The 25,897-nt window shown below is 26.8% G+C and overlaps 1 protein-coding gene across 1 annotated transcript; it reads left to right on the top strand.

Moving 5' to 3' along the window:
- The first annotated feature begins 17,023 nt into the window (after positions 1-17,023).
- LOC130975697 (uncharacterized) lies at positions 17,024-18,287 on the top strand. Its single transcript, XM_057900446.1, has 3 exons — positions 17,024-17,149; positions 17,758-17,892; positions 17,982-18,287. The coding sequence occupies exons 1-3, from the start codon at positions 17,024-17,026 to the stop codon at positions 18,285-18,287; spliced, it is 567 nt and encodes a 188-aa protein (XP_057756429.1).
- The last annotated feature ends 7,610 nt before the right edge of the window (positions 18,288-25,897 follow it).

Below are 25,897 nucleotides of genomic sequence, written 5' to 3'. Positions count from 1 at the left end.
AATATTATGGAACATGGTTTTCAAATAGAAGAAGAGTTAGTTAATTCTGAAAATATAGAAAATGAAGAACACATTCTAGATTATTCAAGTGACGAAGAACCAGCAATTCCAATACAAGTAAAAAATGAAGCTGGAACGTCTAAGGATAATCAATCTCAATTTAAATGGGAAACAGGTTTTGATAATTATGCTTTTAAAAAGGGGTTTATAAATAAAGATTCAAGATATACAAAAATACCATTAAAATACGTTCCTAAAATTCAGGAAATGGAAGGAGAAAGAATGCTCGATTTAGACTGCAAAAAGAACGAAAAAGAAATTTTCGAAAACTGGTTAAATTCCTTCTTATTAGAAGCCTTTACTAATCCAAAACTTAGTGAATTGTCTGGAAGAGACATTTGGAATTACATAGGGTTTCATACTAAAGGAACTATAAGAGATTATATGACATCAATAGAAAACCAAATAATAGAAGAATTAGAAACAAAAACAACAGCTTATGATAAGATATTATATATAATGATGATTCTATATAAAGAATTTTTTGGAAAAAATATTATAGATCATAGACAAGAAGTCTATAATAAAGAATATCAAGAAGCAAAAAACAATTTAGCTAATATTCAGATATATGATTTATGTAATGTGGAATCTTATATATGTGAATATAGAATACATTATTACAAATTAAAAGAAGAAGATAAAAATCATTATCTTAGTATGTATATAACAAAACTTCCATATCCTGCTAATGAATTTATAATGGGAAGATTTATAAGAGAAATAAATAGAGGAACAATTGAAAATAATTTTGGTGGAGCAACCTCTGCAATAAGAGAGGAAATAAAAGAACGTTGTATACAAGAAGCAACTCAAAAAAGATTTGCAAATATAATTAGAATTTGCTGTCAGGATAATGAAGAGATACCTCAAAAATATGGTCTTAATAAAAATTTTCAAAGAAAAAGAAAATATCAATTTAGAAAAAGAAAATACTATCCAAACTGGAGAAAAAAGAGATATTTTAGAAAAGAAAATAACAATAAAAACAAAAGACAAAGAAATAGCTATTGTCTGAATAAAAAAGAAAATTGTAAATGTTGGTATTGCCAAGAAGAAGGACACTACGCAAATGAATGCCCGAAAAAGAAGGATAAAAAGGATCTTACTAAACAAATAGAAATTGCTAAGTCTTGTTTCATGGAACCATTAGAAGAATCTGATGATAACTTAGACTATATTTTTGAATATGTCTCGGAAACAGACTCAGAGACTGAGTAATAATGCTACATTTATTACTATAAAATAACAGAAAAGTTTATAAATGCTTTCATAGATTCTGGGGCAACACAATGCTTTGCTAGTTCAAATATAAAACTTGATTGGAAAAAATTAAAGAAACCATTAAGAGTTAGAATAGCTGACAAATCAATACATAAAATTGACCAAAAAGCAGAGATGGTTGAAATTTTTATTCAAAATTATAGGTTCATTGTTCCATCTATATATATGTTAGATTCTGGAATGGATTTTATCATAGGAAATAACTTTTTAAAGCTATATCATCCATTCATTCAAGAATTAACATATATAGTTTTAAAAGCCCCACACGATTCTTCAATAAATCAAAAATCAAAACGTATAAAAATACCAACTACTACTATAGACAAGATTCTAAAATTTAAAATATTTTCTATCTTAGAGACATGTTATTTAAATCTATACTTTCAGATAAATATTCCGAAAAATATTCTTGAAATAAAGATAGAAGAACTTTTGGATGAAATTTGTGCTGAAAATCCTTTAGATGTTAAAAATACAAATAACGAATTAATAAGCATTAAATTAAAAGATCCTACAAAAGAGATAAATGTCCCAAATAGAATTCCTTATTCCGCAAGAGATAGAGAAGAGTTCTCATTAGAATGTAGAGATCTTTTGGAAAAAGGAATTATAAGATTAAGTAAAAGTCCTCATGCGGCTCCAGCCTTTTATGTCGAAAACAATAATGAAATTAAAAGGGGAATACGAAGAATGGTTATTAACTATAAGAAGATGAACGAAGCAACCATTGGTGATGCTCATAAACTTCCAAGAAAAGATTCTATTTTAGAAAAAATCAAAGGAGCAACTTGGTTTTCATCTCTTGATGCAAAATTAGGATATTGGCAACTTCGTTTAGACGAAGAAACAAAGAAATTAACTGCTTTTACTTGCCCAACAAAAGAATCAACAAGTGTGTTGCTCTATGAATGGAATGTATTACCATTCGGATTAAAACAAGCCACAGGTATTTATCAAAGATTTATGGAAGAAAATCTAAAAGAATTAAATGAATTTGTTTTAGTGTACATTGATGATATACTAATTTTTACAAAACAGGATAAAGAAGATCATCTTCAAAAATTATTAATAGTTTTAGAAAGATGTAAAGAAAAAGGATTAGTTCTTAGCAAAAAGAAAGCAAGAATAGCAAAGCAAGAAATAGAGTTTCTTGGATTAATTCTATCTACTCAAGGTAAGCTAAAACTTCAACCAAATGTTCTAGAAAAGGTAAATTTATTTCCTAATAAAATAGAAGATAGAAAACAATTACAAAGATTTTTAGGGTGTATAAATTATATTTCCGATCAAGGATTTTTAAAGAATATAACAGAATACACTAAAAGTTTATTTCCAAAAATAAGTACTAAAAAAGAATGGAAATGGGATGAAAACGATAGTATGCAAATTCAAAGAATTAAAGAACTTTGTGGAAAACTTCCAGAACTTTATATTCCAGAAGAAAATGACTACTTAATAATAGAAACAGATGCTTCAGACATAACCTGGTCAGGATGTCTAAAAGCTAAGAAAGCTATAAAAGTTTGGAACAAGAAAAAGAATCACTAGATTCTAAATATTCCCCAAAGGAATTACTTTGCAGGTATATTTCAGGGACTTTTACTCCAACAGAACAGAGATATACCACTCATGAAAAGGAAACTCTAGCAGCAATTAAATCTCTTAAGAAATGGAAAATTGATTTACTACCCAGAGAATTTACATTAAGGACAGATTCAAGTTACCTAACAGGTTTCATACGATATAATTTAAAAGTTGATTATAATCATGGACGATTGGTAAGATGGCAATTATTTTTGTTACAATATCCAATAAAAATTGAATATATCAAGGGTGACAAAAATGTTATTGCAGATACATTAACAAGAGAATGGAGTTCGTCTACAACGCATTAGATCAAGAAATTCAGAAATACGAAAAAGAACTTGAAAAATGCAAGCATTGTCAGCAAATAAGGACACAGATCCAATCCCTAAAGAAGGCCATCGAAGCAATGAAATCAACACAACAACCAAAACCATCAGAGTTCAGCCAGCTAAGCGTGGTGGACAAATCAGCTGAAGAAAAAATTCCAGAAAATAAAACAATTGTTGAAATTATCAAAAAATCCACCCAAGATAAAAAATATTATGTAATTTATAATGGCCCCATGAAAGGAGTATATGATGCCTGGGAAAAAGCAGCACCATTTACACATCAATCAAGGATAATTCATAAAGGAGGGTTTTTAACACTGGAAGAAGCAAAGGAATCTTTCAGGGAATATGAAGCTCTTCATCCAGAGCAAACCCTAAAAAGAGCAGATAAAGCTCCAATTCAAACCCAGAGAACAGGAATAATAAGAAACATTCCTACAAGGGCTGAAATCAAGGAAAAGAAAATGGTCTGTAGATCAAATCTCAGAGAAACCCTTAACATAGTCCTGAATTGGACTGAAGAAAAAAGGGCAATCTTGGGATATTATCCTATTGCCAAAGAACAGCTAACAAAGCTGGTTATATTTCCAGATGCTTCCCCATCTGACACCTATCAGTTTTTCCAGTATGGATTAATTGATACAATTTTAATTTTTAATGATCTGAAAATTATTAGTGAGTTTCCTGCAGGATTCATTGATGCAGTAAAGAGATTTAAAAATATGATTGACAACGTAAATCCAAGGGATATATCCCTAAAATTTACGAATAGTCAACCTATTTTTAATGAAGAAGAAGAATGCTTGGTTCCAGCACATCAAGTAATCTTCATGTCCGTCTTTCCAGGAAATTTTCAACCAATTGATCAAGTTCAAGATTTAACAATCTACAGTCATGAAGGAAGACTAGCCAGCACACTAGCAAGGGTCTTCGAAAGAACTCAAAAGATAACAAGGGAATCTCACACAAGAATCAATTATAAAAGCAGAAATACTTTGCTTGTGTCCAGTAAAAGAAATGAAATTGAAGAAAGAGAGATGAGACTCTTAGTGGAATTTGAATCAGCATTCTACAACTTATCTGGACTCTTAGAAAAGCTCCCCGAAGGAATAAAGAGGAATCTCTGCTATCTGATAAAAGACAGAGACGACCACAAGTGCCAGCTATGTGTCTCAGAGTTATCTGAAGAAAGCAATAATAAAACGGAATCAACCCACATGATAAAGGAAGAAGATAATGCATCTGAAGGTCACATGATGAAAGAGGAGGACAGCACATCTGAAGCATCTCTCAACATTATTGCATAGTGACGTAAGCGCTTAGGTCATAGAGCACCAACAATGTAGCTGGTGCAAGATAATAAACAATGACGTAAGCAATGACGTCATAAGAAGGGTAAGGATGGAAATTGTCCATCAGACCCAACCATTATAAATAGGTTGCTTAGGCAATTGTAAAAGGCATCAAACCATAGAAAACAGGAGGCTAAGAGTACTCGTATGCTAGGAGAGCAATGAGGAAGCTGCCGAGGCGATTCTATAGTTTGAAGAAGAATTCCCTTAGGAAAAACCAATTCTAAACTCCCCTCTGGAGTTAGTATCTACAATCTCCCCTCTGGAGATAAAAACATCTTATGTAAATATTCTAAATAAAGGAAGTTTTTCTCCAGAAAGGTACGCCTTTATCCTAATCTCATAGTTATGAATTATTTAGAAAGTTTAGAATTAACGGAAGAATCTGATTATTATAGATTATCTGCCTTATTAGATAATGAAAAACAGGCTGTTCTAAAAACAGAATTAAATCTCAAATCAAATGAAAATTTTAATAAACAAAATCTTTTAAAAGAAGTTTTTAATAGAAAAAATATAATATACTATGGAAAAATTCAACTTGAAGCCCCTATAAAGATAAAATCTGCCAATGGAGAACTTGAAATAGCTTTGATAAATGATGAAGAATTGAGTAAACAGATTGAGAAAATTAAGGATCAACAAAAAAGATCTAAAATTGGATGGATTCATATTAGTACTATACAAGTCTTAATCAAATCTTCATATATGAAAGGAATTAATTCACCAATAAGCTTAGCAATCTGTGACAAAAGAATTACTGATGACCCAATAGATCAAATAATTGGAATTGTTCATGGAAACTTGGCAAACGTAAATGTTAAATTCAATGCCCATCTTGGATATGCTATACCTTTATCAACTGAAAATCTTGGAAGATCTATAAGTTTGGCTTATAAATTTCACAGAAAAAATCTAATGGAACAAGACGATGAACCATTTTCAATTACATATGCAATAAATTATGCTTTAACAAATAGCCATCATAGTATAATATTTAAAAATAGAGAAAGAATTTATGTGGATGAATTATTTCAGAAAATTGTAAAGACAGAAATACCAAAATATAAATCTATTGAAAACCCAGTTCTTTTACTAAAAGAACCATCAGGAAAATTAGTCTCATCAAATTTTCAAATAAGAGAATCCAAAATTAATAGCCCGTTAAGTTTATCTAAGTTAAAGATCAAAGAAGAAAATTCTGAAATAAAAGAATTAACAAAAAAGGTCGAAAAATTAAATGAAACCCTAAACACTAAGTTATGACAATAAATAAAGAAAAAATATATGTAACCTATCAAGATAAGAAACAAGAGCTCTTTGAAAGAAAAAATCGGTTGAATTATTTACAGTTTTCTGAAATAAATCAAAGAGCATTTAAAGCTCTAAAAATAATCTATGACAAATTAAAAGGAGAAGTTGAAGAGTTAGAAAAATTGATAGAATCTCTAGAAAATAGTGATGAATCGATGATAGAATTTGCAGAAATTCTAAGATAAATAATGAAGTATACAAAGATTGAAAGACCAGAAAACAAAATAAAAAGAAAAAGGGCGAAAAAATTAAAAAGTAAAATAAAGGAGTATAAAAGGGAATTAAATAATCTTCAGTTCGAAATTAATGACCTTATAATAAAAAGGATAGAAATAAAAACAAATATAAACAAGTTGGAGTTAAACTTAAAAAATCTATAAATGCCTAGAACACCATATTATGACCTAAAAGAATTAAAGCTGTTGAAAGAAAAAATGGAGAATGAAGTTGAAAAATTAAAAAGATATTTAGAAACAACAGAAAGTGTAGAAATAAAAGAAGTTTTTGAGGATTTGAAAAATTATATTAAAGAAAAAGACAAACAGATAAAAGATTTTATATACAATAATCCATGCAAAAAGGAATATTATAAACTAAAACAAGATTGAAAAACTATAAAAATGAAATCAGAATTAGTAATAGTAGAAATGGTCAATACTTTTGATTATAAAATTGCAAATTATAAAGTACCACCAACCAAATCTATACAAATTATAAACTTATTCGAAGCAAAATATGAAGAGTTAATAGAAATTTTGAAGAAGAAATTACATTTTAAAAATTGGTATCAGAGCCAAGTTAACGATTAAGGGTAACACTTTCTCTTTAAGCAACACTTTTAGTGACACGCTTTTAAATCAATAAAAGACAAAAATCTGTAAATCTGTACAAAAGTACATCTGTACAGTAGATGGACCCAAATTAGTATATCATCAATGTACACTAAAACAAATTCATTTAATTCTTTTAGATTTTCTTCCATAAATCTTTGATAAATACCTGGGGCTTGTTTTAATCCGAATGGTAATACATTCCATTCATAGAGCAACACACTTGTTGATTCTTTTGTTGGGCAAGTAAAAGCAGTTAATTTCTTTGTTTCTTCGTCTAAACGAAGTTGCCAATATCCTGATTTTGCATCAAGAGATGAAAACCAAGTTGCTCCTTTGATTTTTTCTAAAATAGAATCTTTTCTTGGAAGTTTATGAGCATCACCAATGGTTGCTTCGTTCATCTTCTTATAGTTAATAACCATTCTTCGTATTCCCCTTTTAATTTCATTATTGTTTTCGACATAAAAGGCTGGAGCCGCATGAGGACTTTTACTTAATCTTATAATTCCTTTTTCCAAAAGATCTCTACATTCTAATGAGAACTCTTCTCTATCTCTTGCGGAATAAGGAATTCTATTTGGGACATTTATCTCTTTTGTAGGATCTTTTAATTTAATGCTTATTAATTCGTTATTTGTATTTTTAACATCTAAAGGATTTTCAGCACAAATTTCATCCAAAAGTTCTTCTATCTTTATTTCAAGATTATTTTTCAGAATATTTATCTGAAAGTATAGATTTAAATAACATGTCTCTAAGATAGAAAATATTTTAAATTTTAGAATCTTGTCTATAGTAGTAGTTGGTATTTTTATACGTTTTGATTTTTGATTTATTGAAGAATCGTGTGGGGCTTTTAAAACTATATATGTTAATTCTTGAATGAATGGATGATATAGTTTTAAAAAGTTATTTCCTATGATAAAATCCATTCCAGAATCTAACATATATATAGATGGAACAATGAACCTATAATTTTGAATAAAAATTTCAACCATCTCTGCTTTTTGGTCAATTTTATGTATTGATTTGTCAGCTATTCTAACTCTTAATGATTTCTTTAATTTTTTCCAATCAAGTTTTATATTTGAACTAGCAAAGCATTGTGTTGCCCCAGAATCTATGAAAGCATTTATAAACTTTTCTGTTATTTTTATAGTAATAAATGTAGCATTATTACTCAGTCTCTGAGTCTGTTTCCGAGACATATTCAAAAATATAGTCTAAGTTATCATCAGATTCTTCTAATGGTTCCATGAAACAAGACTTAGCAATTTCTATTTGTTTAGTAAGATCCTTTTTATCCTTCTTTTTCGGGCATTCATTTGCGTAGTGTCCTTCTTCTTGGCAATACCAACATTTACAATTTTCTTTTTTATTCGGACAATAGCTATTTCTTTGTCTTTTGTTTTTATTGTTATTTTCTTTTCTAAAATATCTCTTTTTTCTCCAGTTTGGATAGTATTTTCTTTTTCTAAATTGATATTTTCTTTTTCTTTGAAAATTTTTATTAAGACCATATTTTTGAGGTATCTCTTCATTATCCTGACAGCAAATTCTAATTATATTTGCAAATCTTTTTTGAGTTGCTTCTTGTATACAACGTTCTTTTATTTCCTCTCTTATTGCAGAGGTTGCTCCACCAAAATTATTTTCAATTGTTCCTCTATTTATTTCTCTTATAAATCTTCCCATTATAAATTCATTAGCAGGATATGGAAGTTTTGTTATATACATACTAAGATAATGATTTTTATCTTCTTCTTTTAATTTGTAATAATGTATTCTATATTCACATATATAAGATTCCACATTACATAAATCATATATCTGAATATTAGCTAAATGGTTTTTTGCTTCTTGATATTCTTTATTATAGACTTCTTGTCTATGATCTATAATATTTTTTCCAAAAAATTCTTTATATAGAATCATTATTATATATAATATCTTATCATAAGCTGTTGTTTTTGTTTCTAATTCTTCTATTATTTGGTTTTCTATTGATGTCATATAATCTCTTATAGTTCCTTTAGTATGAAACCCTATGTAATTCCAAATGTCTCTTCCAGACAATTCACTAAGTTTTGGATTAGTAAAGGCTTCTAATAAGAAGGAATTTAACCAGTTTTCGAAAATTTCTTTTTCGTTCTTTTTGCAGTCTAAATCGAGCATTCTTTCTCCTTCCATTTCCTGAATTTTAGGAACGTATTTTAATGGTATTTTTGTATATCTTGAATCTTTATTTATAAACCCCTTTTTAAAAGCATAATTATCAAAACCTGTTTCCCATTTAAATTGAGATTGATTATCCTTAGACGTTCCAGCTTCATTTTTTACTTGTATTGGAATTGCTGGTTCTTCGTCACTTGAATAATCTAGAATGTGTTCTTCATTTTCTATATTTTCAGAATTAACTAACTCTTCTTCTATTTGAAAACCATGTTCCATAATATTATTTTCTTGAGCCATTTTTAATTGTTTAAAAAGCATTGTAACTTCTTCTAATTTTTCTTCAATATTCATAATTTCAATGGTGGTTTTACTTTTAGATCTGTTATGTTGATTATATTTTGAAGTTTTTCTTCTTTGGGATTCTCTTTTTCCTTATCTCTTTGAAATTTTATACATACTAATATTTCTTCGAGCATATCTACTATGGAATTTAATTGTGGGTTGAAGGTATGATAAAGATGAGGAGAATCATTTCCATGGTAACATTTTTTAGAAATTCCGTGTGAAAAATAAGTTTTTTCAGGTTTTTGAAGTCCTTCAATAAAACTTATAGTAAAATAAAGATTTTGAGAAAAATCATTTTGTATTGATTTTAAGAATTCGGTGTCATTACAGTTAACATTAGTTAAAATCATTAATTTTTGATCTATTAATTTTGATAACTTAATTATTTCTTCTCTTAAATCTTCTAATTTACTTTTTTCCATTAGGTAACGCTTTTCTTTGTTACGGTTTTGAATGAAAAGTGTAGCTTTAGGATGTGTGGTTTAGATTTTGCCACATAGTCAAATCTTTAAATCTGTACCATATAATTTCCATATATTAGTAATATATAACATATTAAGTAAAAATTTGTTGAGTTAAGAAATTAACTAAATTAATTAATGATGACAAACATTATTTTTGAGCAAAATAAATAATTAGTGTTGATCAATTATATCTACTAATTAACTAATTGTTTATTGTTGCAGGCCAAATGGTAATAGCCCAAATGGAATAAAAGGCATTCAGCAAAGAATATTGGGCTGAAAGCAAAATAAAAAGCTCAAGCAAAAGCAAAGGAAGAAGCCAAAGAAATCAGATGGGCCAAACGGGTTACATGATCCAAACCCGAATTGATTTTCATTTCCCACCATAATGCTCCAACCAAAGCAACGTTCTTCTTCCTTCTAATCAAGTCACATCAAGATTTCAGAAAAAGCAAGAAAGAGAAAGAGAAGAAAAGCTTCTTCCATAAGCCATTAACCAAAGAAGCAAGAGAGAGAGAGTTGAAGCTTGAAGCACAGAAGCTAAAACAGAAATCCCAAGCTAAATCAAGCTTAAGAAAGGTAAACCATATCATCTTGCATGAATCAGATCTTCATCCTTTTCTTCCCTACTCTCTGCTCTATCCGAAAATGGCTGTGAAGGGAAAATTGCTATCTGCCCTATTCTGCTGTGCATCTACGGTCTTAATCAAGACTTGGGGACCAAGTTGGTATTCAAGGGTTCAGATTTTAGTTGACCATTGGAAAACAAGTTCAGTTACATATTCATGGCTTTCGGTCAAGTTGAAAAAGTCAGAAGGAAAGGTTCCAATTTGATGATTGAAAAGAAAAAGTGAATCTGTGGTTGGTGAAGCTCAAGGCTCAAGATGTTGACCTTGGAGGAAGAACCAAGGAACATGCAGGGAGATAAAAGAAGAGCTTGCTGTTCATTCAAGGTAAGGAGAGAAAACCAGAGTTTGAAACGTTGAGTTCTGTGAAGTATTCCCTGTGAAGTTCCTCTACTTGGACAATGCTCTCTATCAAAGAAGCATTCTGCCAACATTGAAGAACAGATTCAGAGGTTTGCAAAGCTGATTTTTCACATAGCTTAGAGGCTGTTGATGAAGTCAATCTCCTTCATGTTGTTCTGATTATAATGTACTTTTCTAAAGCTTATCTTTCTGTAATTTCTTGAGAGAAAAGGCATTGTGAGAAAGTTTGAGAAAAAGCCATGAGTGGAAAAAGGCTGAGAGATACACTTGAGAGAAAAGCCTAGAGTTATTTTCAGATTTCTTTAGGTTGGTCAAGTGTCTTGTATCTTATTCCTGTTTGGTATCCCTTTCTTAGTTGGGTTAGCACTAAGAGAAAATAGTTAGATGTTAGCATAGCCAATGTCAAGTTAGAGTAGAACTTGAGTGTGAAATTGGTGTATGTAAAACTGTTAACTATAGTGAAATTCTTCCACATTTGTGGAGGAGACTGGATGTAGGTTGCATAGCACAAGGCAACCGAACCAGGATATATGCTGGTGTTAGCTTTTTCTTCTCTGTCATGTTCTGTTTTCTGTTTTTCATGAGACAAAAATAAATTGTCTCATAAATTTCCGCTGCTGAGTTCAAACAGAATCAGATTCGTAGCTCTGCTTAAAAGGGGTCAAAACAGAAACTGAAAAGGAAGGCATAGATTCAACCCCCCTTCTCTAAGCCTACCACAACCTTCAAAATTCATTAAAAAGATTAATATCATATATATTTCATTTACGAATATATTTTAAATGCATATAACAAAATTATTAGAATAATTTATTTATATTATTTTATAATATATTTGTTTATGATATAAAACATAAAAATATAATGTATTATTACAATAATACTCAACAAAATAAACTAACTAAAAAAAAATAATTTTTATATTTTATCGAATCCAAAATAAAAAACTTATAAGAACTAAAATAATTTTTTTTATATAACAACTATTTATTAGTATTTTTTAATTAAAAAAAAATTTAATCATGATTATATATAATATATATTTGATTATATAATATTATAATTTTAGACTTCTCTACTAAATTTTTAGAACTAATCCTCTTAATACTCAAATAAGTTTTAATTTTTGAGAATTTATAAAAAATAAAAGTTTATCAAAGAACCAATGCTTTCAATTCAAGATTCTTTCAAAACTAATTTGTGCGCATATTCTTAATTAAAACTTTTTCTCAACACACATTATTATCAAATTTCACACGGTAAAATTTAGGGAGAAGAGAAAAATCATCACGAGTTAAAATCAAGACTAGAAAAGAGATTAAGAGACAAATAAATTTGGCTTATAAAATAAATTGATAATTAAAGGACAAGCAAGGCACTTACTTATGTAGAAAATTATCACCTTTATTTTAAAGGCACAAATAAAATTTTCTAACACATATATCATCATCATCAACGTCAAACTTATTTCAATAGAATTTATTTTAATGATTACAAGAATAATTGATAGTGTTCTTGAAAATCTATCATCCAAAGTATATAAAATAAAAAAAATTAACATTCATCTGGATTCCATGGATACCAAATATCTGTATTATCTGATACATATCTAGAAGGTCCTTTTTTATATATTCTATAAATACATTGTTTACACTTTTTTCAATCTCTATCTTCATTATATATTTCGAACCAATGACACACACTTGGCCATCGAAAGCTACAAAAGAAAAGTGTGCCACCAAAAAAATTAACTCTGAATTCAAACTCATATGTATCCATATACTTCACAAGCCTCGCTCCAAGATCATCTTCTTTGGATTTGCAATGAACTATCAAGCTTTCATGCCCTTCCATGTAATTTTGGATAGTCACATGTATTTTTGGCATCAATTCGCTGCAGCATAATAATAATTGAACAAGAAAAACAAGAAGCCATAGCATGAAAATGTTTCTACTAACACAAAGAGTCATTGATGTTTGAATAATTATCTCTCTCTTACTCTCTCTTTTTTTGTTTCACTCTTGACGAATTATAATTGTTGTGTATAGGTAATAGGTATATATATATACATCATTTTTATCGAAAGTTTAAATTCACAGAAACCAAGGAGACGGATAATTTATTTCTAATAATTAATGTAATTTAAAATATTGTAAATTGTGAAATTAATTTGTGTTCATAGTTTGAAAACTATAATAATGATTAATTTTGACTACTTTTATTTTTAAGTTTTAGAATTAATTAGGACACATAATAAATTTACTATTAATAAAAAATTTTAAATTTTTTTATTTAATAGATATAAAATAAACATATTAAAAAATTAAATGTTTATATTTTTAATAAAAAAAATTTTAATTTATAATTTTATTATATATTCTTAAAACACAAAATAGATAAATTCGTTAGTATTAATTTAAAATAGAATTATTTGACTTTAAGAAGATAAAAGATGAAGAGTCAATAATTAATTGACTATTTGTTTGAATAATGTATTAATTCTTCGTTGATAAATGTAGACACTTGATGAGAGTTACTGTATATTTTGAATGCATTATTTCAAAATATTTTAAGAAGTTAATCTTATATCTGAATTTTAAAAAATTATTTGACTCCATTACAACAAATTTAAAAAAATTATATATTGATAGTAGTGATTTCTCTAAAAGAGTTAGCATTTCCTTTTAGTTTGCTATTTTTTGGGGTATTGCATTAACTTTTGAATTATTGATTTTGTATTTCGAAAATATATAATCAATTTTTCAATGTATTTTAAATATATGGTATAATTTTCTGTTATAATAGATATACATGTGGAATGAATCTTCTTAATTTTTTTAACAATTGAAAGAGTAAAATATGATTTTTTATAATTAATTTTATAAGTGGAACAAAAAAAATCTGAAAAAAGAGAATAACATAATGAAGAAGTAAAAATCACACTTTGTTCCTTCAATTTTTTTTTAACAATCGAAAAAATTCATTTCCAATATACATAAAGTATATATATAATTGCACAAAACTATTCGTATTATCCAAATTTGTAACTACACAAAATGTAAAAATAGACAATTAAAATGAGAGATTGATTAATTTTGATTATTAATTTTCTCTCACACGATTCAACTTAAGATTTTTTTTAATAAATTACACTATATTCATGAAAAGAGAGAATATCAATAAATAGGAAAAGTATTTTTTGTTCAGTGTTTATATTTTATTTCACTTTTAATTTTAATATTTTAATATTTTTAATTTTATAATTACATTTTAAATTATTTTTTCTTAGTTGCTAACATTGTTGGACCTAGTATTACTAGTATATGTTACCATGTGTCAATGACAATAAATAAAATAATAGAATTAAAACAATAAATATTCGATTAGCAGTAATAACGATAATAATGATAATGCTGCATAATGTGATTTGATCTTAAAATTTATTTTCAAGAAAGTAAAAAATCATATATAAATAATTAGTCTATTTATATAAAATTTTAGAAGAATCGCATTTAAAACCTTATTAAAAATGGTTTTATAAGATTTTTATATTAAAAAATTGTCATTTTAAAATTGGTATATACTATTATTATATCTGTTCAATTTTATATAAATATCATACCCTGATATCTGTATTATTCATAATATAACACCAATTTATGTAATTATTTGACTGCATGCCATGATGAATGCGTGCAATGATGTAAATTGTGAATATTAAAAACATAATTATTTATATATTTTTATTTATCAATTTAAATTTTTAATATAAATAATTTTATAATATGATATTAAAATTTTTATGACAAAAAATTTTAAAATTTGATTTTTGTTATTCTTAAAAAAATTTTAGTATAAAAAAAATGGCTATGCACAAAGCAAATTATACAAATTTAACGGATCTAATATTGATAGATATATAATAATTTATCTATTTTTTCTTTCAATTTAAATATTTAAATTAAGTAATTTTATGATATAGTATCAAATTAAGAAGCAAATAAAAAAAAGAACATATATAAAATTTACGCAAACTGATCAAAAATAAAAGTGATATTATGAAGAGATTGAAGTATGAGATGAGAGAATTAAAGAGTAATAACATTTGTGAATTGAAACTAAATTGAAATTCATATATGAGATTATAGTGTCGTAGTGATGTAAGCTTATCTTTCTCGTAACTATATCAAGTACTATATATAGAAATGCAACTAAAACAAAGTTTGGATTTTATAATTATGAATCACTCTATGAAATTAAATGTTTTAGAATACTATCCTTTCTAAAAAAAAAATTCTAAATGCTGACTTAAAAAACGAAAATAATGTTGTATTCATAAAAAATAAATTTTGGTCGATAAAATTATTTTAATCTTAAAAAATTACTTAAAATTTTTAAACTATCTATTTTTTTAATCCTAATTTCATTTCTAAACCAACACCATTCATAATCCTTGATCACCTTACCACCATCACTGTTGTCTGTTGATACTATTATCTCCTTTTTTCCCTTCCACAACTACCATTTATTCTTATCAGTGACCATACCATCGACACCGTCAGAGTCACCATGACCCACCCCCTTTATCCACCATATTTCTCATCACACTTCCTCTCTCAACAATAGTACTATAAGAATTCATAATAACAAATTGTAGAACAAGTTTAGTTTGATATTCAGATATTATTCAGAAATGTACAGTGAGTACTTATTTATAAGTTAATGATATAGTTTAGTGATAATGAACAAATCAGCATCATATCAAACTAAATAAATATTACATATGCTTAAATACTATATTAACATATAATATTTTAAATATATTATAATATCTCATAATTTAAATTCAAGTGACAACTAATTTATTAAAAAACAATGGAATAAAAAAACAAAATAACATGTAAATATTTTTTTTTCAAAAATTTGAAACTATTGCAAAAATTTTGGGTATACACAAAAATTGGACTAATTTCGATTCATTTGTGTGCTAATTGAGGTTCACTTGATACTTCTGATAAGTATTATCAAATTTTTTAGTAAGGAAGAATGAAATTATTCATTATCACTTTATTAAATTGCATTTGATTCCACTCCATTTCATTCAATTAGTTCAATTTTGAACAAATAGTCAAAAAGACTCGATCATCAACAAAAATACATCGAATTCATTTTTGGATTCAAATGAACCTCAAATAAACTAAGAAATTAACCGAAATCACTTAAGGAATAAAAATTAAATTTAGTCAATACTTATCAACAGCATTAGATGAACCTCAATTAACATACAAATGAAACGAAATTAGTTCAGTTTTGAACAAGCAGTAAAAAAGACTCGATCATCAATAACACATACAATTTATTTTTGGATCCAAATGAACATCGATTAAACTAAAAAATGAATCAAAATTACTTAAGAAATAAAAAATTTGGTCAATACTTATCAGCAGCATCAAATGAACTTTAATTAATTCACAAATAAATCGAAATCAGTTCAATTTTAAACAAGTAGTCAAAAAGACTCAATTATCAATAAAACGCACATCAAATTCATTTTTGAATAAAAATGAACCTCAATTCAAAGGAGGAAAAGAAAAAGCAATAACAACATCAATAAAAGAACAAATCACTTAAGGAAGACGGTGGAAAAGAAAGAAAAACGAGAAGAAGAAGAAGAAAAAGAAGGAATACGAAGACAAAGAAGGAGGAAAGCGAAGAAGAGAAAAAAGGAAGAATGCAAAAAAAAAAAGAATATAAAGACAAAAATAAAGAAAAATATGTGTTGCGTTAATGATTAATTTAGTGGCTGATTTTTTATATATATAGTTTATGGGCATGATTGTTTTCAATTAAAAGTCAAACTATTTTCGAAATATATTAGGTATATTAAACTTTTTCGAGTTAAATAACGCTCAACGTAATAAGATATCATTACACAATAATCCCGTCCAAATTTTTTTCTTTACAGAAAAATAAATTAACTCATTAAATTAAATATTTAATTTACATTTTCCCCTAAAAGGGAAAAGAAAGTTGACCTCTTATGTAATGATTAAGTTAGCTATAATACCGGGTCATATAGACCCTTTTATATGTGGAACATTATTTCATCTCTGTTTCTTACCACTATTGAGCGTTAATTACTCTCTTGTATGCGACAAAATCGCTAAGGAATAATACAACACTATATATACATTATTTTTCACAATGATAAAGAACAAATTAAAGCAAAGAAAACTTGCACATACAAATTAAACGTATTAAAAACAAGAAGAAGAAAAAGAAAAGAAGCAATGGCAGGAAGAATTAATAGCCTAGTTAGCTCCCTCCCCAAGTTTGGGCATGCTGGTGCAACCATTGCTAGGGCTCGTGTATGGAACCCTAGGGTTTTTGCAGCTGTTACCCCTAGGCCTATCCAAGTAATTTACTCATATCATAATAATATAAACAATTTATATTCATATTTATTTATGTACGTGTCTATATAACTATTCATGTATGTATTTTTTGTTTATCAAAATTTTTATAACTTAGAAAGTTTGAAACTTTTTTTTATACTGTATTAGTAGGTGTGAAATTTTTATGATAAACTAATCTATGTGTTAAATATTGTTATGGCTATTTACAAAATATCATTAACGTTTTGTGTTTTGATAATTAAAATAATATTTTTTTAACAAAACATCACTGACGTTTTGTATTTTAATAATTAAAATAATATTTTTTTATTATAAAACGTCAGTAATATTTTATTCTTTTATAATTAAATTTTTTTTATTACAAAATGTTAATTTTTGTGCTATTACTGTAACTGTATAAAACACTAAAATAATTAAATATTTTTGTATTTCACATTAAAATTATTTATATATAAAAATTTTAGCCGAAAGTTTGAATTTCAACTTTTATTAACCCATAAAAAAAAAAGAAAGAAGACCCATATATCTAAAATTTACAGTGCGTAGTTTAATTTTCTTTATATATATATACATTTTGAGTATTACCAAATGATGGTCTTAAACTTTAGGTACCACCTCATAATAAGGCAGAAGGCACAGCACCTGGTACTGATGGCATGACGAGGCAAGAAACAACTGAAACTGTTTTTAACAGCATGAATGATACTACCCAGCAAGACAAGTCTTATTCCACAGCTGAACATGTAATTAATTACCTTTTAACTTCAATTTTATCACATTTCATACATTCATACAATATATTACTAAATTATTTTTATGGAGAATATGACAGGTGGCACACAGGGCAGTAGACAAGGCAGGAGAAATGGCAAATCAAGTGTCACAAACAGCACAAAACATAAGTGAGAAAGCAAAACAAACAATGCAAGAAGCATGGGACACAACAAAGAGCACAGCCAATAGGGCAGCAGCACATACCATCACTGATAAGGCAAAGCAAACCATGCAAGATGCTTGGGCATCTACCCGTAACTCTGCTAATAGGGCTGCTGATTCTGTTCTTGAAAAGGCTCAAGATTCTGCTGATGCTGTCAAGGAAAATGCTGAGGCTATAAGGAGGAACATCAAGAAGAACTAACTCATTTTATATATCTATCTATACACATGCTAGTGCCATGTTTTCTATTTAGACAACCTTTTCTTTTTCATTTTCTTATTTTTCTTGGCACCAATTGTGAGAAGATTAGATGTGTCTTCCCTGTGCCTTTGATTTGAAACAATTAAAAAATATCATTGTTTCAATCATCAATAAAGATTTGGATTTTTTTTAAGATTTTGTTAACTTGTGCAAATCATAAAAGAAAATATTTTATAAAAGTTATTGTGCAAATTATTATTTTTATGTTTTTAATGTATTGAATACATCAAAATTAATAAAAAAATTATTATTATATTTTAAAAATATACCCTTATGGTACAAGTTTGTTAAATCTTTTTTTTTATTAACTAAAACTAAAAAAAATAAAGAATTTACATTAAAGAAATTAAAATGTTCAACTTTACAATGCATTTGATGTTAATATGTTATAAATTTTTTTTACAATTATTCTGCTATTAAAGGTGCTACTAAACACACATATGAGAGTAACTCTTGAGTCAAAGGCCTTTTTTACCATTTAAGAATTTCATGGAGTTAAATGGTAAGTTTTCATTTGAAGAAATAAATTGCACATGAACCAAAATTAAGATGAGTAAATTTCAATTTATCCTCTTTTCTTTTAACTAAATTTTATCCTACACTTTATTGAGTCCTTTTTTAAAAGTTAAGAAATAAGAGAAGGTTTTTTCCCCTTTAATAATCACATAAGAAACTAAAACAACACAACTAAAGTTATTCCAAATTCTTATCCATTACATAGTTTATCTATTTATCTATCTTTAATATATAAAAATAGATAAATAAATTTATCCACTTTATTTGTAAGACATTTTTTTCCTTCAATTAATACCATGTCAGCAATATCACTTACTTGACAAAATTTTAGAATTAACCACTCAATTCTTACCAAATCAACTATTATTTTCAAATCAACAAAAAACTAAAAAATATAATACAATGAATTTGTAACCTACAAATACATTGAATTCATATTCCTATATTTATTATATCTTACCGTTATAAACAATACAATAAATTTATAACCCCAACAATTAATTTATTAATTTTTATAAATAACTCACTAAAGGTAATAAACATCCATATTACAAATGTCATAAAAATATTATTAATCATAATAAATTTTACGTTACAAATATTTAATTCCATATTATTTAAATTACTTATATAAGTCTCTTATAACTATTCCTTCCAATAACATCAAATTTAGCACAAAAAATTTATTTTTAAACTACACATCTCAAACTTATTCAATAGAGCATCATTTTTTCAGAGCGGAATGATTAGAAATTGAATAACTATCCAAAATCTAATGGTCATGCAATGAGAATCTGATGATCAAGTATGACAAAAAAAAACTCACAACATGCATCTTACATTCATACTTACTCAAATACCATATACCTAATGATAACATAAATTGAATATTAGAATAGGAAAAGATCTTCATAATTTTAGCAACTATAAACGAAATTGATAACAAATTTAGATGGAACTATGTTGAATGTGAAAAGTATAAGAAGAAAGCATATAAAAAAGGAAACAACTACATTCATGGAACATGTAATTAAACACCACAATATCCAACAATAAGGTAACTCTATATATTTTTCATAATCTCATCTATCAAATTATTAGTTACTAACCCAATATTTATTCTAAGTTCAGATTTCAATTAAAGGTTTCAAATTAAAGTGTTGCAACAGCTTTTATACTATTTGATGACGAAGCAAAAAAATTATTGGACACAATTGTTTCAAATTACCAACTAAAAGAAATGTAAAAATCAATTTGTCAAATAAAAATATTACTTTTTACAACTCTAACATCCAAACTTTTATACTACAAATTATTTTAAATAAAACACCTTTTAAATTTAACTTTAATTTACATATATTTAATTTATTTCTACAAAACATAACAATTTTTAATATTTATTATATACTATTATTATTAATTTATCGCCCCGAATCTTGCCGGTCTCATTTTAATTTGAAGTAAAATTAGTAAATATTCTTAAGTTTCAGTCAGTAATAACCTGTTCAAGCTAAGTAGTTGATTTAAAAGAACAGTGTTCCAATCTTCAATGAATGATAATTGAATCAAATAAAATAGATATATAATAAACACTATAAAAAATAGTTAAATATTATCGGATTTATCGGTGAATTTAATAAAAAAATTTGTCAATAATCTGTTTACCATCGAATTTAATGGAAAAATAAATCTAATGATATAAACCTCATCAATAATTATTTATCGGTGGATTTTTTCATCTGTCGCTAATTACCAGCAGATATAAATTTTTAATTGCAAAATTATGGAGCCTGTTATCATCTGATTTTTTTCTCGATAAATCCGACGGTAATATATGATTTATTATTAATAATTAAATTAATAGTTGTCGACAGATTTAACGACGATAAATCCGATAATAAACATAAATTTTAATTTTTTTATAAAAATTGTTTGAAAATTAATTCACTATACAATTTTAAATATTTAAATTTAATAATTTCTAAACTAATAAAGTTTAAAATTTTAGAATTTTTTATAATAATTTGTCTATAATTTTTAGTTAAAAGTTTACAAACAAAAATTTTGAATACAAAAGATAAACCAGATTTTTTTAATCTCTTTTCTTTTACTTTGGAACTACTTCATTCATGAATGAATGAAATCCACCACTTACATGGAAACTAAACAATGACAAATCAAAAAGCTAAAGATTCAAAAAATAATTCCTATATAATTTACAATCCAATTCAACAAATCACAAAATTATTAAATTGAAAAAACTCCTACACCCTAAATAAATCACAAAATCATAGGAAAACTGAAAACAAAAATAACAAAGCATAAAGAAAGGCATAATTGCTCATTTTATACCAGCAGTACACAATCAAATGTCACGAAAAGAAAAAAACCAATTACTTACCTTATAAAACATACACATATCGATAACATAAATAGAAACCATTACTATGTTATTCTCTTTGTTTTCAGATTTTACATGTTACAAAATCACAAAACCAAATTTAATGAAGTAACTTAACTTAATTCAGTATCACATAATGTTATCAAACACTGTTTGACAATGAAGTAAATCACTATTAGGGAATAAAACCACAAAAACAAAAAGAAAAAAGAGAGAGAGAAAAACAAAATAAAAAAAAAAAAAACAAAAACTAACTTATATTATATCATCTTTCATGATGTCGTTTTCCGCCATTCTACTATCAGTAATTGCTGAAAATTAAGTGGATGAGTTGCAACTTGAATTAAAAGATTGCAAAAAACTATGGAAATTATGAAATATGTAATTTTTACCTACAGAAAAGTGCATAAACAGAATTATAACTTAATCAGATACTGTAAACACCGACAATAACTATAATAGTTAATAAACTACATCAACGATATGAAAATCGTGCATTTCAACTATCATAAAACACAAGCTATACTTATGAAATGGTCAACACCCTCTTTTTTCCAATGATATGAGCTACTCTTTTTCATCAACAACATAACCTACTAAGAGAGAAGATTCTTAGTTACTAACAAATCTTACTTCAGTTTATCTTCAACTCAAATGACTATCTCATCCAAAACATATATAAACAAAGAAAACTAAATAAGAAAAGAGAAATCAAACCTCGAACCACTTTATAAGCCTGCCTCTTGAAGAGAAAAAGGGCAATGAAGAAAGGTGTTGTAGCACCAATTGCTTGGTTAAACGACACAGGAAGACACATCAACAACACGTTCCCAAACACAATGGAGACATAGAAAACAAGGCTCAAAGCAGAGATCTAGAAGAACATAACAATTATTAGCAAAAAATTTAATAAATCAACAAGAATAATAACAGCAATAGCAACAATCACTAACAAATCAACAAGAACCATAACAGCAATAACTACAATAACTGAACAATAATTATTAGCAAAAAATTTAAGTAATCAAGAACAGTAGCAGCAAATAAATTCAATAACTACAAAAACTGAACATCTATACGACAACAACATAACAATTAATAAGAAGAATCAACAACAAGAAGAACAACTAACAGAAGCTGAAGAAGATTAGAACAATCAGCGACGAGATGCTGTTAGGGTAAAAAGGGGGTTAGGACAAAAAAGGGGTTAGATTTTTTATTAAAAAAAAACAGCAAAATGGAATAAGGAGAGAGATGGGAGCAACCTACTAGACAATGGTGGAGAGACACAGCTTCTGCGACAGAGGGGGCGGCAGCTGCAAATCTTCCAACGATGGCAGAGACAGATGGAACAACTCCGTTTGAAGCAACGAAACACGATCCAGGCAACTTGACGCAGACTGTAGAGGAGAATGGAGGTGGATAGCACTGGCGAAGGGTTGCCGGAGGATGTTGTAGGGCAGAGAGAAGAGAGAGGAGAATGGAAGAGAGAAAATCAAAGGGTGTTCTCAAAAGTGAGGGGAGAGGCCAGTAAATTCAATGGTAATGTATTGCGCATGACCAAAACGTAATGTTTCATTAATTGAGATTCACCGGCGGATAAATCTGACAGCAAATTATACAGTAATTTTGGCGCCAAATTTTCTTATTTCTCCTCCAATTATTACTGGCGAATTTACCGTTGAAATATCAATCCGGCAGTAACCTTTTTATCTAATAAATTTATTGCCATATCTACTAGTAAATTTATCGATAAATCTATCGTCAAAATCTGCTGCTAAATTCGACGGTATTCAACGTTTTTCTTATACTGAAATTTATTTAAATATATTAATATAAACTCTTAAAAACCTAAAATCAATAATTCAATATCAATTAAATTACATAATCGCATAATAATATCTACCTTCACTTTTTTTTCTTCTTTACAGTTTTTTAAAAGGTATAACTAAAATGTCATTCATGGAATTTGAGGATTTTTTTTTTTTTTTTTTTTAAGAAAACCAAGTTTGCTTAGCCTAGCCTATCAAATAATCGTAGCTAGGATGATTAGACCAATTTTCATCGGTTTGCAACAGTTATCTTGAAGTTGGTTATTAAAAGAAAAAACAAAAAAAAGTGATTAATTTTCGGTTGAATCGATTAAATGGTGTAATCTAACCCAATTCTTAAAACTATAGAAATTACTAAAGTTCAAAAACTTGAATCAATCTTCAAATAGAGATAATTTAAAATTCATAAGTTTAAAGGTTTAAAAAGGATTTAATTGAAGTTGAACTGTATATAATAAAATAATATATTTATATATGAAAATATATTTTTTAAAAAGATATTTTTTGTATTTTATTATTTTGAGTAAAGTATATTTTTTGTTTCTGAAATTTGACAAAAGTTTTAAAAATGTCCTTAAGTTTTATTTTGTTTTAATTTTGTCCCAAAAATTTTTTATTTACATCAAATATATTCCTGACGGCTAATTTTTAAAAAAATTTAAGACAAATTCAACAATAATTTCATAAAAATAACCCTTAACACAAGCAAATCAAGTATAATGTTTATGCATTATTGTTAGATTGGTCTTAGACTTTTTGAAAATTTAGCCGTCGAGAATATATTTGATGTAAATCGAAAACTTTTGGGACAAAATTAAAACAAAATAAAACTTAGGGGTAATTTTAAAACTTTTATCAAATTTGATAAAAAATATACTTTACCCAATTATTTTAAATAATTAATTATTAAAAAATCAGATCAAATTGATCGATTTACTAATTTTTTAGTTTTTGATCAATTCATCGACGACTAAATTTTATCCAAAAATAAATCAGTTTTGGTGATTAATCTATTTATCTATTTAAAATATATTAAAACAGAATTTAAAGTAATCTTCAAATACATTTTTAGACTTTTACTTATTTCATCCAGACCTTTATAATTTTGTTAAGTTGTTTTTATTTGTAGTCTAGTTGTATTCATTAGTTATTCATTTTCGAATAATTTTTTCAATCAAATTAGTCATTAAAAATTTTAAATTTAATCACATTTATTTTTTGTCAATAGATTAACAGTTTCCGTTAATAATTTTCTATTTTTGTAACAAGCAACCATATATATCACCAAAACTTCCTCCTCCAAGGTCGCCGCCTCTCTTATTCCAACAATTTCTCATGAGTCATGACCAAGGGCCTTTTGGGTGATGATTCCGCCATCCGCCACCCGCCACCAAATCTTTCTAAAGCGCTACTCTAGCCTCCAATCAGACTCACCATTTTCAGCATCCACAGGTTTAATATTATTAAAAATATGCTACTACTACTGTATTAATTGTAAAATTGATTGTGATGTGAAATTATTTCCCGTGGCCCTTGCAAAATTGGAAAACGGCAAATGAACAAAAAGATAGAATTTTGGGAATAAAGTAAAAAAAAAAAGTGCAACCTTTTCATTAGAATGAATTATGAAGAACTGGTGGTGTTCACTTTACTAGCAACTATAAATAATTAAAATAATATAAAAAAATTAAAATATTTTGTTGACAGAGAAATTCCAATAAAATATGTAATTAACTTTATTTTGGTGTTTTTTTCCATTCTAATCAGTAGAGTGAAGAGGAAGTGAAACAAGATGAAATTAAGTAATTAACAATGTAAATGGAGGAGTGAAAGAGTTTACTCTCAATAATCATACAAAATTGCATCATTTTGTATCAGTTTAATCCTTATAATCAAAATTGCATCGTTTGTTTTAGGGATGGTTAACGTTTTATGTGGCTTTTCTTTAACAGAATCTGTTAAATCATTAATGGAAGAACAAACACGGTTAAATTTAAATTTTTTAGGATTAATTTAATTAGAAAAATTATTCAGGGACAAATTTAACGAATAGTCAATCTTTTAAGAATTAGTTTGACCAGTAATCATCTTTTTATTTTAAAAAATATATTTTTAATATAATAAATAAACATAAAAATATTTTTATATTATTTTATCTAAATATAATTATTAGATAAAAAAATATTTTTATATAAGATATTTAAATATAAAATTATTTTTATTTTTATTTATTTTTTTTAAAAATCATTTAAAAAAATCTTTTTATAAATGCTCATCCAAATAATTCTTTTGTCCTATAATTTTTTAATATTATTATGCCTTGTCATAATTAATTGGCTGGTATAATTTATTTACTACTTATCTAATTGAATTACTTTTTAATTTTTTTATTTTTGATTGAATTGATTTTTAATCCTTTTGTGGCTAATTTTTTTTTATATTGGATAAATATAGGTGTAATACATTGTTATGGGAAAATCAGGTGTTTTTTTTTTATATGGTGTTTTATTCAAATCGGACGGTCCGATTTGTTTGATAGAAAAATAAACTACAAATCGGAGGGTCCGATTTACTTGAAGAATAAAATAAACATGAAATCGGAGGGTCCGATTTGTATTTTTTATTTTTTTAATTTGTTGAAATGAAAATCGGACGGTCCGATTTCAACATTAAAATTTTTTTTTATTTTTGAAATTACAAATCGGACCGTCCGTATTGTAATTTTAACTTTTTTTATTTTTTTTCAAACTGAAAACGAACCCTCCGTTTTCTGCTAAGACCATATATATGTAAAATATTTC

The sequence above is a fragment of the Arachis stenosperma genome, chromosome 4 (genome assembly GCF_014773155.1).
Source record: "Arachis stenosperma cultivar V10309 chromosome 4, arast.V10309.gnm1.PFL2, whole genome shotgun sequence".
In the NCBI taxonomy this organism is placed as follows: domain Eukaryota; kingdom Viridiplantae; phylum Streptophyta; class Magnoliopsida; order Fabales; family Fabaceae; genus Arachis; species Arachis stenosperma.
The sequence above is the reverse complement of the archived record's forward strand: the minus strand, read 5'-3'. Positions and strand labels throughout refer to the sequence as shown.